Source organism: Phyllostomus hastatus, unplaced genomic scaffold (assembly GCF_019186645.2).
Source record: "Phyllostomus hastatus isolate PE091 unplaced genomic scaffold, TTU_PhHast_1.1 phas_scaffold_21, whole genome shotgun sequence".
NCBI classification, from domain to species: domain Eukaryota; kingdom Metazoa; phylum Chordata; class Mammalia; order Chiroptera; family Phyllostomidae; genus Phyllostomus; species Phyllostomus hastatus.
The window spans coordinates 26,932,339-26,947,068 of record NW_025334017.1 but is presented as its reverse complement, the minus strand read 5'-3'; the positions used below and the strand labels follow the sequence as shown (position 1 = coordinate 26,947,068).

The following is a 14,730-nucleotide window of genomic DNA, read 5'->3' as shown; positions in this document are numbered from 1 at the left end:
CCGTCCCCGCGCGGAGTGAGGGCTCCCGCTCACCCCGCCCCCGCCCGCCGCTACCGGGCCTGGCGCACCTGCCCCGGGCCCCGCGACCCTCGCCCTCCCCGTTCCGGTCCGGCCCCTCACTGGGCCGCACACCGCCACCCAGCCCTCAGCCCGGGGCTGCCACGTGGGAGGCGAAGGAAGGCTGGGCTCACCAGGTCCCTCGGGGTTGGACGGCGCCGGGGGCCGAGGGGGCGGGGACCCGCACCCGGGGTCCCCCTGGGCGGGCTCCCTCAGGTAGTCCTCGAAGCACACCTGCCGGGCTTCGCCGCCACCCCCGAACCCCCAGAGGCGGTTGGCCGTGCCCCGCAGAAGGCGCCCGCTCTTCCCCGTGATCGTGATCAGGTAGTCCATGCCGCCGCGGGGCAGGGGCCGAGGAGGCCAAGGGTCTCCGCGGCAGCCGCCACACCCGACAAGGGGGCGGTGGCTCTGAGCGCCTCACTGGAGGCAGGGAGGGGGCGAGGGCGTCCCCAGCGCGGCCCTGGGGCAAACCATCAGGGAACCACGCACCGGGGGAGCAGAAGCTAGACAAAGTTTAGAAAAGTTTTTCTTCTTGCTTCCAAACACCCACGCAGGCAAAATTGAGCTTCCAAAGGAGGAACACATCTCCTAGAACAGCTGCATGCGTTGAAAAGCTGGCGACTTTTCAGCAAGCCGATGGCCCCATCTGCTCCTCCCCCATGCTCGCCGCGCTCCAATGGAGCAGCCCGCCCCTCCCTGCCGGCCCCGACCCGTCCGGCCCCTATAGAACTTTGGGGACTGCTGGGGGAGTGGGTGGAGGCTCAGCGCTGCGGCTGGTGGGCTGAGCAGGGGATGAAAATAGCCCAGGGGAGGGTTTGCTGGCTTTTTATACACTTTGGGGCCCTGGTAGAGCAGTGGCAAAAAGTTTCGCTGCGGGGCGGGGGGGCGGGGTTGTCTGTGCGTGTTCGCGGAGGCGCACAATCCACGTGAAACTTCTCCAGCTTGTAATTTTGAGAGGCGGGGTGGAGAGGAGGAAGACGGGACGGTTAGTTTTAAGGTAAAATTGCAATCATAGTTAAAGTAAAACCAGCCTAGATAGACAAAATGCTTCTTAGGAAGCACTATGAGACCGTCGTCGTAAAATAAAGACATTAATAGCTACGTTTAAGGTTCGTCGTGGCCTGAATCGGGTCCTGTAAGGCAAGGTAATCAAGGGCATCAGCGTTGAACCTTTTACCCTCCTTTAGGCAGAGAAAGAGGGATGACTTTTGACAGACGTTTACTACGCGATTGATTTCGTCACCAGTGAGATCTGGTTATTCCTTTCACGTCAGTTTACAGCTCTTTTAGGTTTTCTTAAGCTTTTTTTTTTTTACCGTGCCATTAAAAGACTTCCTCCTTACCCCTTTTAATAAATTGATTGATCTTTTCCCCACCATCACTGATTTCAGCTGAAATTCTTACTAAGTTGGACAAAGTTCACCACTCTAACATCAGCATCACTTATATATATGTCTGGTTAAAAAAATAAAATGTTTGGGCACTTTTATATTTTTAGATTAATACTACCCCAGACTGTAATTCCCAGTGTTTGTGAGAAAGGACGCAGGGGTATGCATTAGCGCGTGTTCAGATACGCTGCATGGGAAAGCACTGCCCCAGACTCCCCGCCGTACCTCCTTTGCTCCTCTTGGGCAGAGTAGCTAGGTGGCTCCTCTTTTTTCTGCGATTTCTATTTGATAAGGAAGATTTACCATGCTCAGTACTGCTTCTAACATCTCAGGCTCAGTAAGCTTTCAACATCAAATTTCAATGACTGAAATCTAATCCTGATGAACTTAGATTGAAATTGTTTTCTAAGATACTTTACATTTTGAATTTTGGCATTTAGTTTGTGATAATCATACCCAAAAGTGTTTGAATATATTATACCTGATTACATTTGGCACTTCTACATGCAACCTTGGCGGGAACCTGTTCAAATACTGTTTTACAGGCAGTTAATCCATTTTTTTTTCCTGCTTCTATTTCATGGAAATCTAGAGCTGATGGAGAAAAAAATGTATAACCTTGATGATTAAGAACTTTACTATTTTTTATTTAAACCGAGCTAAGTCATAATGGCTTCAGAATCATTTTACTTATGTAATCACCTTTTTTATTCTTTATATTTGTTGTCTGAACCATCACCATTCTCCTGAAATTATCAAACTCATTACTCAAGCATGTTACTTCATTTTCTTCATGACTCAAAAAATCATAGGCCATCAGACGTGAACACTGTACCACACACACACAAATTCATCTTCCTATTTTGCCTCAGAAGGAAGTCCTTATTCCTGCAAATGTCTCTTCTTCTTTAAATTAGCTCTTGATCTTAGTCTGGTGTCTATTAGGTATAACTTGCCAGTCTTAATTATTCCTCTATGTTGTATTATTTTATTCTCTCTCCACTCTGGTTCCTGCCCCCTTATCCTACCTATTTCCTCCACATCAACCCTTCCTATCCTTAAAAAATTTTTTCTTTTATTAACATAATGATCTAAAAGACATATAATTCATCTGTTAAAAGTATTTAATTCAATGATTGTTAGTATATTTAAACAGTTGTTAAACCATCACCAAAATCTAATTTTTGAACATTTCTATCACCCAGAAAAGAAACCTCCTACCAATTCCCACGCCGAGATGTAGGCAACCATTAATCTACTTTATCTATAAATATTAAAAAACACTGATGTCTTGAAAAAATCTACTTTGTCTCTGTGGATTTGCCCTTAATAGACATTTCCTATAAATGGAATCATACAATATCTTGTCTTTAGTGTCTGGCTTCTTACACTTAATGTTTCTGAAGCTTATTGATATAGTAGCATGTATTATTAACTTCATTCCTTTTTATTGCCAAATAATATTCCATTACATGGATATATCACATTTTGTTTATTCATTCATAAATTCATGGACATTTGGACACATTTTTTGGCTGTTATAAATAAGGTTTCTTGAATATCTACATACAAAAGGTTTCTTGAATATCTACATACAAAATTTTTTGTGGATATGTTTTAGTATATACTTAGGAGTAGAATTGTTCATTCTTTTTTTTAATAACATAGTCGAAGTTAAGATATACAATGTGATGATTTGATAGAGGTGTATATTGCAAAACGATTGCCACAGGTTAATTAACACCTCCATTAACTCATAATTGCCATTTATGTGTGTGTGTCGTGGTGAGAACATTTAATATTTACCCTTAGCAACTTTCAAGAACATATAATAAACTATTGTTAACTATAGTCACCATGCTATAATTAGATTCTCAAAATTTATTCATTTTAAAATTGGAAGTTTGTAACATTTGAGCAACATCTCACCATTTCTTCAACTCCCAGCCCCTCTCAATACTATTCTACTCTCTGTTTCTATGCATTTCACTGTTTTTTATAGATTCCACATGTAAGTGAGATCATACAGTATTTATCTTATGGCTGAATAATATTCTATATATATATATATATATTCATATCTTCTTTATTTGTTCATCCAATAATGGGCAGATATCTCCTTAAGAGAGTGATTTCATATCCTTTGGATATGTGCATAACTGGGATTGCTGGATCATATCATAGTTCAATTTGTAATTTTTTGAGGAACTTCCATACTGTTTTCCACAGTGACTGTACCAGTGGTGTCCAGGGTTCCCTTTTCTCCACACCCTCACCAACACTTGTTATCTATCGTCTTTCTGATAATAGCCATACTAACAGGTATCTCAGTGTGGTTTGGATTTGCACTTCCCTAATGATTAGTGATATTGAGCATCTTCCCATGTACCATTGGCCATTTGTATGTCATCTCTGGAAAATGTCTACTGAGGTCCTCTGTTTATTTTTAATTGGAGTTTTTTTTGCTATTAAGTTTATGAGATCCTTGTTTGTTTTGGATATTAACCACTCATCAGATAGGCTGCAAATAATTACTCCCATTTCTTGGGTTGGATTTTCATTCTGTTGATGTGTCTTTTGTTCAGAAGCTTTTTAGTTTGATATGGCGCCACTAGTTTATTTTGCTTTTGTCACTTATGCTTTTGGCATCATATCCAAAAAACAAAACAAAAAAAAGCTATTGCCAAGAATAATGTCAAGGAGCTTTTTCCCTATGATTTTCTTCTAGGACTATTATGGTTTTAAGTTTCACATTTCAGTCTTTAAACCATTCTGAGTAGTTAATTTTTGTGTATGATATAAGTTAGGGTCCTATTTTATTCATTTACATATAAATATCCAGTTTTCCCAACATCGTTTATTAAAGAGACTGTCCTTTCCCCATTGAGTATTTTTGGCTCTCTCATCAAATACTAGTTGACAGTACGTACATGGTTTATTTCTGGGTTCTTGATCCTGTTCCATTGGTCTATGTGTCTGTCCTTGTGCCAGTACTATACTGTTTTGATTACTCTAAGCTTTGTAATACAGTTTGAAATCAGGATGTGTTCTTCTCTCCCAGGATCGCTTTGGCTATTTGGGGTCTTTTGTAGTTTAACATTAATTTTAAAATTGTTCTATTTCTGTGAAAAAATGCCACTGAAATTTTGATAGGAGTTGCACTGAACGTGCAGAGCAACTTTGGATGATATGCACATTTTAACAATAATAAAGTAAGAATGTGGTAAGGACTTACTGATGCCATCTTACTGCTTTGGGGCTGTTATGTAGTTCCTTAGTTCCTATCTTCCTCTTTTTGTCTTTCTTTGTAAATTAATAATTTTCCATATGGAATGTTTTGATTACCTTCTTTTTATGTTTTTGGTGTCTTCTGTAGTTGTTCGCTTTCTAGCTACCAAATAAAACATTTTATAACAGTCTTTTTTAAGCTGGTAACTTAATTTCAATAGCCTATAAAGACTCTACCCTTCTACTCCTGCCCATTTCACATTATTGATGTTACAATTTACCTCTTTTCACATTGTCTATCCAATAACAAATTATTGTAACCATAGTTTTTTTAAAAATACTTTTATCTTTTAACCTTTTTAATAGAGTTAAGCAATTAACATACCACCATATTATAGTTTTAGAATATTCTGAGTTTCACTAATTACCTGTACCAGTGTGATTTATATTTTCATATTTTCTGTGTTACTAATTTGAAATCCTTTTATCTCAGACTGAAGAATTCCTTTTAGTTCTTTTTTTTTGGGGGGGGCGGTAAGGCAGATCTAGCAGTGATGAAGTCCTTCAGCTTTTGTTGGGGAAAATCTTTTTCTTTCCTTAATCTCAAGCAAAGTTTTCTTATGTGGTACCCATTGGCAGCCATTTCATTAGATAGAAATGCCAGCACTCAAATTTCTGATGTGATAAGCAGAATCACTGATAGACTCAATAAAGTGAACTAGTTAAGGATATTTTATAAGTGTTAAGAAAATACAGAAATGAATCTGTCATTTACTTAGTACATCTGGATCTCTCAATAAACATAACGCTCAAATTGAAAGATAGCCAAATTGTTTACCTTGACATTAACCCTATCTTTATTCAAAGCCTTAATGATTCTTTTTCTACTAAAAGGCTTTTGCTAGTGTTCAAACTCCTTATTATGTGGGACTCTCACTTGTGCCAAAATTACCACTGCAAGGAGGTTGTTGTTTTGACACAGCCATGATCAAAACACCAGAGCGCATGTGATAAAGATTTAATGTGGCCTTGCAATAGAATGGGAAAGAGCTTAGTATTGGTTAAAAACAAATTCCCCTCCAGTAGATGCCAACCTTGGGTATAATCATTCCAAGCCCCACTAAACCATGTAGCTTTTTCTCAGTTTGAAAACTGTCTTAAAAGTGTTAACTACACCCTTGTCAGAAATAACATATATAGTAATCAAACAAGGACCCAGAAATACCATCATTAAGAATTGTAATAGAAACTTGGGTCACAATAAGTCACATCAACTTACCACAGGAACATTTCAGGACTATTCGAATGCCCTATCAAAGATTATAATTACCATTATATAATTTTAGCCCCAAGTACTGAACACCTGCAATGTGGCAACTTCTGATTTTGGATCAGTTTCACTTAGTTTATTGAACAAGTGCCAAAGATACTGCCATTTATGCCCAAAGTTGAGAAAACTTAATAAAGCTTTAAAAGTCTTTGGATCAAACCCCCTAAAGAGGAATGTTACAAAGACAAATGTTCATGTTCCCTTTCTTTTACAGATTTCTTTCACTGCAGGTTTCTTTCTCTTTCTACTGCCTGTACTGTGCGGGATTGGGGTAGAGTGTGCATTTCTACAGATGGAACTGTATGCATCCCCATTAAGTAGTCACCCTCTGTCCATCTTTCTGGACTCATCCTCTCCAACCTTGTCCTACTTCTCTCTTAATTTTATATTAGGTCCTTACATGTTGCTACCACTTCTTATTTATGTTATTAAATAGACTCTTGATAGTAATGTTCTTACTCTACAAAAGCTGATACATTAAATGCTTTATTTTAATATGTTATTTTTAGGATTTATGTTAAATATTTTAAAGTTATATAATAATGGAAAAGTCTGCTTAGTTTTTTTCCATAAAATAAAATACATTTTTCATTTTCATCAATCACTTTATTGATTTGGATATTTTGAGTATGTTGGCTATCTCCTGTGTGGTAGAATGTTGATTGTTCTCAATTAATGTCTCGATTTGATTGCTATCAACTTCAACTGATCTACCCAACTGTGGAGCATAGTCCAGTAAGAAATCTCTAGCACAAAAGTTAGTAAACCACTTTTGACATGTTCAGTCAATCACAGCGCCTTCTCCATCCACTGCTTAATTTTCTTGCATTTCAGTTGTGTTTTTACCTTTCTTGAAATAATAAAGCATATTGTGCCAAATATTTTTTCTACCTTCAATATTAAAATGGCTACACGAAAATTCACCAATTTTGATGTTTTTTTTAACACATGCTGAGTGACAGCTGTCACAATACAATCTAACAAAATTGTTTCTCATGAAGTTAAAGGCAACTAAGTGCTACTAGAGCCATCAGTTACATTTTGGAGAAGACTGTATTAGAAATAATTTCCCTATCTTTGCTCTGAGAGAACAAAATAGTTTAGAAGAAACTTCTGCCTGCTACTAGTTATTACTTTCATGCCAAAATGCCAGTTTCTAGCTTCAGTCTATAGCTGGCAGTCAGGTGTGTGTTTGTTTTCACCTGTTTGGCGGGGGGGAACGGAACCCTGGGCTCTGTCAATACAAGACAGTTTGAAGAACAGCAATAAAGAGAGAACCTGTCCACAAGGCCATCCATCTCTCAGAGGAAAGCACTGGGCAGCACTGCCAAGTTCTTCTCAATGTTCCACTTGTTTCAGTCATGGCACATGAACAGCAAACTGGTAGGTGCTGGGAATAATGTTTGAAAGGAAGAGAATCTATTTTTCTTCCCAGAGTGTATGGGGGTTCTCTGTCTCTCCACATCCCCATCCCAAACACCATGGGGGAGAGACACTCGTAATGCCAGAATCCAGGCAGATGTAGGAGGAGAAACCAAAACCTGGACTGTCGGCCCTTAAATAATCCAGCACTGGCCAGACAGATTTATTTTCCAAAAGAATCATGCCCAGGGCATTTTCTCCCAGTGCAGATCTACTCTTAACGGTCTTCCCAGAAGGCAGAAGACACTGCAGTATACGTAATCAGTTCTGTGGTGCCCTAACAGGCATGTTTGACCACTTCTAGCAACCTCTCAAAAGAGAATCAGGTCATGCCTACCTACCCCAGGCACCACTCCCTATCCAGAGATGTCTATGGGTGCTGAGTTGGCTCTACAGCCAGCACTGTCTGCAGCAGTGGCATATGAAATGTTTACTGAAATGAGGAACAAGGACTGGTTGGCAGCTACTTTGTGACTACCCTACTGGTTTTCTGGGAGTCAAGGAAGGGAGCAGGGAGGTGGGGGATGATTCTGAAATAGAGAAATTTACAACAACATTGTTAGGCTCTTAGACTGAGCTGGCGCTGCTAACACACTATGATATAAAAGGGGGTACACACCCCCAAAATGTAATTATCTTATGAAGGGCAGGTCCCTTGTAGTGTAGGCTTCTCCCACTAGGTGAGTGTTCTAGGAACCCATCTGTATGAGTGTACCAGCTAGCACTGTTGTGAGAGGCTGCCTTTGGCTTCAGACAATTTTTTTGAAGACTCTTTTAACATGTTTGTCCACTTCATGATGGGTGATTTACGAGTGCATTGCACTGCGTTCAGCAGTTTTTGACCAAAACCAGCATGACCCCAGTGCCCCCACCTCCCTATTGACCCAATAAAAAAAGTCTTCAAAGGGAAATGTTTTAGCAATGTGGAAGAGGTTAAGCAAAAAAACGGCAGAAGCACTAAAAAGCATCAAAATCAGTGAGTTCAAAAACTGTTTTGAGCAGTGGAAAGCTAGGTGTATTGCATCAAATGGATAGTACTTTGACGGTGAGTGACGTTTAAACATATAAGAATAAATACACAATGTTTTTATAAATAAATTGCTTTTTGGGGTCCCCTCTCACATACACAAATACATTTATGTTTACTTTTTGAACCCTATATGTCTGTGACATGAAATCTCCCTGCATCTAATTTCTTCCCTTAATACCACCTCTAACACGGCAGCAGGGTAATCTTAAATCTACGTATCTAATTGTTGCTTTTCCTCTATTTTAAAAACACTACTTGTTCAGAGCAGTTGCTTCCTGTTGATAATAAGAATCAGCTGTGGAACATTTTATAAAATGCAAATTTCCCTCCTATACCCCAGAGATCCTGATTCCAGGGTCGAGGGGGGGTGGGGTTCAGGAACCTGCATTTTTTGATTATGAAACATGTTTGAAATCTGCTCCCTTATAGTTCTTCCAAGTGCTTTTGCATATTTAGTCCACGTGCATGACACATTAATTTCTGAAATAGGGTCATGAGACTAGTTTGGCAAACACTGAGCAGAACTGACAGGTGTGGCTTACACTCCCATGTAAAGAACAGCCTCTGTACAAAACAGTCAATGTGTTGCGCTCCAGATGCCTCTGCCCCTGCCTTAGCAACCAAGGATACACACTACCTGCATCAGATGGGACAGTTATGAGATGTCGGTACCACCTCCAACAGCCTGGATCCCTGAGAAGCTGTGTGGATCAGAGCTCCCCCACCCCCAACCAGAATTGGGTATGTAATATGAGCAAGAAATAAATACTACAACAGGCCATTAAGATTCTGGGATTCATTTAGCACCATAAACTTAGCTTACCTCAACTGTTTTTCAAATGCTTACTTTACATTTATTTTTATCATGTATGCCAAATTAATATACTGAGCATTAGGTTATTTATGTTGTGAATTTAACGCATTTTATTTTTCAGGCTTCTCTTGCCATTTCTGAATTCTGATGAGTTTTCTTAGATTGCAAGACTATTAATTGGTTTTTATCATTTAAACGAAGATGGGAATGGGATTTTCTTGACATTATAAAACCCAAAGCATGCAAACAAACATATAACCAAGTCACAATGAGTAGAACTCTGAGGTGCTGATGCTAAAAAGAATCCATCAATTATCTATTACTCCCAGCATAAAACTTCAGTTTCATTCATATCAGCCCAATTCTCTCAGTAAATGCCTTTATAATCAGAAAATATTACAAATTTGAACTTGTAAAACACCATGCGTGCTCATAAAATGCCATTTTTATGTTTTATATATTGGTTTTCTGTAAAACTATATTAGCAAAGATTGAAAAGAATTGCTTTTTGAGTTACAAAGAGTGTCAATTCTCTTTCACATGATGCCCTGAACAAGTATTAAGAGTAATCCTTCTGGACTTGAGAAGGGCTTTGGTGTTTATCTAGTTGAGTCTGTTATTTGTATTGCTTTGTTAGCCAAAGTCCAGAGAATTCAAGCGAGTCTCTCGAAGGTCACACACTTGACTAAGAACAGAGCCAGAAGAACCCAGGGCTTTCGCCTGGGGAGTGCGGCCCCATAAAGTACTCCACCTGAGTGAGTAATTGGGAGTCTCTCAATTCACCCAAACATTTGCTGATGTGGCATGATGTCCCATGAAATGTTACCCAGATGGGAAAGCCAGGTCAAGCTATTTATTCTTGAGATTTGGCTCTCTCATCTGCAAAAGAAGAGCAAACAATGCCTACCTTGTTCCTCTGTATGTAATGTGTTAGGCCCATTGTTCTTGGGCCATAAAGGAACAAATTTAGATTTACCACCTTCAGATTTCAGCCTACATACATCTAGATGAGAGTTCAGCAAAATCTGGGCCATGGGTCAAATCTGGCCTGGCACCTGTTTTTGTAAATCCAGTTTCATTGGAACACAGCCACACTGGTTCATTAATGTATTGTCTAGGGCTGTTTTAGGGCTACAGCAGCAGAAAAGGGCTAGTGTTTCAGACACCTGATGACCCAGAAGACTAAAAAATTTACTCTTTTGCTGTTTTCAGAAAAAATCTGCTGACCTACATTCTAGATTTCTGAGATTTGTTTGAAAGTACTGTTGATTCTCTCCTTTGCACTGTCATTGAATATCTCTCTCACCGAGTCAGCCACACATTTGTCTCTGTTCCATCATGAACATGGACAACAGTGTGGTGATTGCGGGCAGGTGGGGCCTAAGGGGGACAAATGGTAATGGAAAAAAATAAAATGAAAAAAATTTTTAAATTTGTCTTTCTCTTTTTTTGTGTGTTTAATGAGACATGGGCTAGGAGAGTCACATCACCCAGCACATGAGACCGCATTCCTGGTTGACAGTGATTACCACTCACTGGACACAGTATCTGAAGAAGTCTGAATCCACTAAATGGCACCATCACCCAGCTCTCATTTGTCAACAATGTCATTATTTGTTGAATGCCTTCCTAATATGCAGGAGATGATGAGGCACAGACTCCAAGGGGTCAGTGTTTTTCCAGTTCCAAGTGGTTTCAACCCTTGGTTGTTTCTATGTCCTTCAATTCCATTTCAACCCCATTTTTAAAATTTAAATTATTCATCTAACTACAGTTTTCTGGCAGACCTCCTATTTTCTGGGTAGAGACTGGTTAGCTGTCACCAAACCTGATTATTCTTTTTTCCTGGACACACTACATTTCTCAGTTTTCTTTTCAATTGGGGTGTCTAAGTGACTAATTTCTAGCTAATGGAAGGATTACAAAAGTGATGTGTGCTACTTTCAAACCTGGCCCGCAAAAGCATCCACTGGCGACCCTCCATAGATTTTTCCTTTTCACAGCCTGGAAAAGAGGAGCATGGAGACCTGAGAAGCCACTTATTAAAGATGCAGAGCCACAGGAAAGGAACCTGGGTCCCTAAATCCACTCTGAGAGGAGAGCGACCCACCACTCAAGAACGCCGGTTTCAGACTTGAACAAAAAACGAACTCATAGTGTAGTTAAACCATTATACGATACATATTTTGAGGTCTGACTGTTATAAAAAGGGGTATAATTTTCACAAATACACTATCTGACCTATAATATTACTATCAACTTTTCTGTGCCACACATAAAAATTTACTGATAACTCAGTTTTCTGGAGCAAGAGGTTAATAATACATGTAAAGTGGATGTGGGTAATCTATCTTCACCCATGCTAGCCTACAACTTTCCATTTCACAGTTTTTGTTTTGTATTTTCTAGTAGCTCATTCTTCTTAAGGAAAATAAAGCACAATGGGCGGTATGCTTGGTCTGCCTTCTAACAATCTGTTAAACGCTGCACATCTTCCTCAAAAACAGAACCTCACCCTTCTTATTCTCCCTTATTCTAGGACTTCCCTTTTCACAGAATGAGCCTACTGTGGTTAGCTAGTTTTTTTAGCGTGTTTTGGCCTTTATGACACTCTTTAATTTTATGCCATCCTCTTACTTGTCCTTGGAATATACTCTTGCTATTTCTGCCTCTTCTAAGAGCTAAGTTCAGAGGGCATCTTGTCCAGTCACACTGGCTTCTCCCCATCTTGCTTTCTTATTAAGACTATTGATGACTTCATTTGATTTTTTTTTGTAATGATACTATCTGCCATGTAGGCCTTTGTTCTAGTCTTTGAAATTAGATTAAAATGATTTGTTTGTGTATTGTTAGAACATAGCCTGGGATGTAGTAGGCACTCAGATATTCTATTTTGTTGAATAAATGAGTGAATGAAATCATGTCCATCTTTTCTTTCAATTAGATTCCAACCCACTTTTCTACAACCCAAGGATCAGATGCAATTAAGTCGAGCTCACCCCTTCTCTTCATTATTAAGGAGTGCCAATTGTCTGATACTCTTTCTTTTCTCTCAAAGAGTAGTTCTCAGCCTTGGCTATATATTTTAGGAGTTTTTGACAATCCCAACATTCAGGCCACACTCCAGATCAATGAAATCTAAATCTCTTGGGAGGTAGGATACAGACAGCTGGGAGGACACTTCCCAGGTGATTTCTATGTGCAGCCCAGACTGAGAATCACTGCAGGGCTCCTGTTGTGTCCTTCATACAATACAATCTTCCTCGTTAGTGAAACTTAAGTCCAGACACGAGTAAATATTATGGCGCCATCTTGTAAGGGGTTGCCAGATAGTAGTAACAGACATGTATCAATTATTTACTAGGTCTGGCATTGTATTAAGGGTATTTCCTACATTATTTCCATTATATCTGAGCTCTCCTTTGCAAACAAGGTTACTGGGGTCAGAGAGGTTAAGGAAAGCAACATGACCAATCAGGTTAGCCAGGAGTATCTTGGGTGTTTGCTCGTAACTTACTGATATCAACAGCACAGTGGACTTTCAATCATGGACAGTTTTGCCTCCTAGTAGGTTTACAGATAAAATATAGGACTTTTAGTTAAATTCAAATTTCAGATAAAAATAAAATTTTAGTACAAGTCTATACCAAATGTTGCATGGTACATACTTATACTAAAAGCTTATTTGCTGCTATCAGAAATTTAAATGTATCTGGGTGTCCTCTGGTTTTACTTGTGAAATTTGTCAAATGTTCCCCCAGGAAATATTTAGAGATACTACCATTACCTGAGGGTGTGCTACTGGCATCTAGTAAGCTGAGGCCATGATTCTGCTTATTGGGCAATGCTCAGGACAGCCCCCCAATGAAGAGCTGTCCCACTTTAGATGTCAGCAGTGCCCAGGCTGAGAACCCCAGACCCACAGATGCTGGGAAAGATTGAGCACTCCCATACCTACATCATGCCTCTGGCTACTTTTATAGCCTGTCTTCAGAAAGCCTTATTTTCATGTCACTTCCTGACATATCTTTCTGTGCTTTCTCTTTCTGCCCCTCATTTTCACTTACCACCTTCAAAATCTGTGGGGTCCCAATGAAAACCCATTCTCTCAAGTGTTCCTTGTACCAACTTGATTTAGCTGCAGTTAGTTCAAAGAAATCTTAGACTGAAAGAAAGGTGTGAGAAAAGCCCGCATAGTCAATATAATTATGATAGGTATGTGCAAAATAGTGTATTGCTAACAATAGAATAATGCTTCTTTAGCCAGCAAATATGTATGTTGTGAATACCATTAGCATGGGATTATCTGATTTTGATTCTATGGAAACTAATTATAAATTGTACAAACTGTTATCAATGCAAAATAATAAGGACATTATTGTCTTTAGTAAGTAAAAACTCTGTTCAATAGATTTTGAATTAACTTTCCTCCCCAATATGGAAGAATGTGCCTCCAGTAGCACATTTATGCATGTATGTATGCATGTATGTATGCATGTATTTATTTTCTCCACTCAGACTGTGTTCTCTCCCTCTCACTCTTCCAAAGGACGAGAAGAACAGACGCCAATGGCTATGGCAGTTGCAAAAACAACACCAAAAACCAGCTTCATGCTCAGAAGAAAACACTGTGTCTTCTCCTCGTGGTTTCAGGTGCTCTACACATTCCGAGAAACTTCTCTAGTCAAGAACTATAGAAATGATCCCTGAAAGTACAGTCGTTGCACATTTGTTTAATAATCCTGACCTATAATATGGCTATTTGGATTCTCCTTTGAACTGGGGTAACATCTTACTGGATCCCTCATTAATGAGTTAAATAAAATATTTAATGTGTTCCTTTTTATATGTCTTGATTTTACCTTTTTGGGGGGTAAAGTTATCCTTTAAAAGTATCCTCTTACTGTTTTATTTCTCTGATAGAACCCATTTGGGTTGCACACACTTGCACATACACACATTAAAGCTTACTCTTGATTTAATTAAATTCTTTTAAAATAGAGAAAATACAATTTTTGCTATAATTATTAATTCTTTAAACAATGAAACTTTGCATCATGCTTCTTCTCAAACCCATCTACAGTTTTAAATGAGTTTTTGATCTTTTACAATGTGGTTATATTTTATAACCATGTTAAGAGTAGCAACAAGGTTAGGGAAAACAACAAATTATGCTAACTACAATTCTGTAGCCAACGATTATAATATTGTGCTGTAGCAGAACAGCTGAGGGGTAGAGGGGTGAGTAGAAAATGTTTGTGGAACGCCACAAGATCACGATTTAACTAACTACCAGGGTTCGTTTGTGCTGAGGGCTGGCAAGAAGTACAGAGAATTTTATGCAGAGGCTGTACTGTGGAGGAAACAGAGAGACTAGATGACTGGGCATCTGTAGGAAGAATAAGGAAGAGGGAGAAAAAACAAATCAGGTGTCTACAAAACTGAAAATCGCACACAT

At 39.3% G+C, this 14,730-nt stretch overlaps 1 protein-coding gene, 1 long non-coding RNA gene and 1 other non-coding gene across 11 annotated transcripts in view; 1 reads left to right on the top strand and 2 right to left on the bottom strand.

Moving 5' to 3' along the window:
- Nucleotides 1-14,730, bottom strand: part of OXR1 (oxidation resistance 1) — a 374,848-nt gene that overhangs the window by 71,422 nt on the left and 288,696 nt on the right. For 2 of the 9 annotated variants that reach the window (XM_045861021.1, XM_045861027.1), the window contains exon 1: nucleotides 192-502. The exons of 6 other annotated variants lie outside the window; for them this stretch is intronic. In XM_045861021.1, the coding sequence (XP_045716977.1) occupies nucleotides 192-390 (199 nt within the window). In that variant the 5' untranslated portion in view covers nucleotides 391-502. Of the gene's footprint in view, nucleotides 1-191; nucleotides 503-14,730 lie in introns of those variants that run through there. One more of the 9 variants, XM_045861023.1, reaches the window with a different exon arrangement.
- On the top strand, nucleotides 245-14,106 carry LOC123833031. The gene is made up of 3 exons (XR_006788154.1): nucleotides 245-381; nucleotides 9,055-9,199; nucleotides 13,822-14,106. It is a non-coding gene; the product is annotated as an uncharacterized LOC123833031 (long non-coding RNA).
- LOC123833405 lies at nucleotides 13,782-13,994 on the bottom strand. Its single transcript, XR_006788243.1, has one exon. It is a non-coding gene; the product is annotated as a small nucleolar RNA U3 (small nucleolar RNA).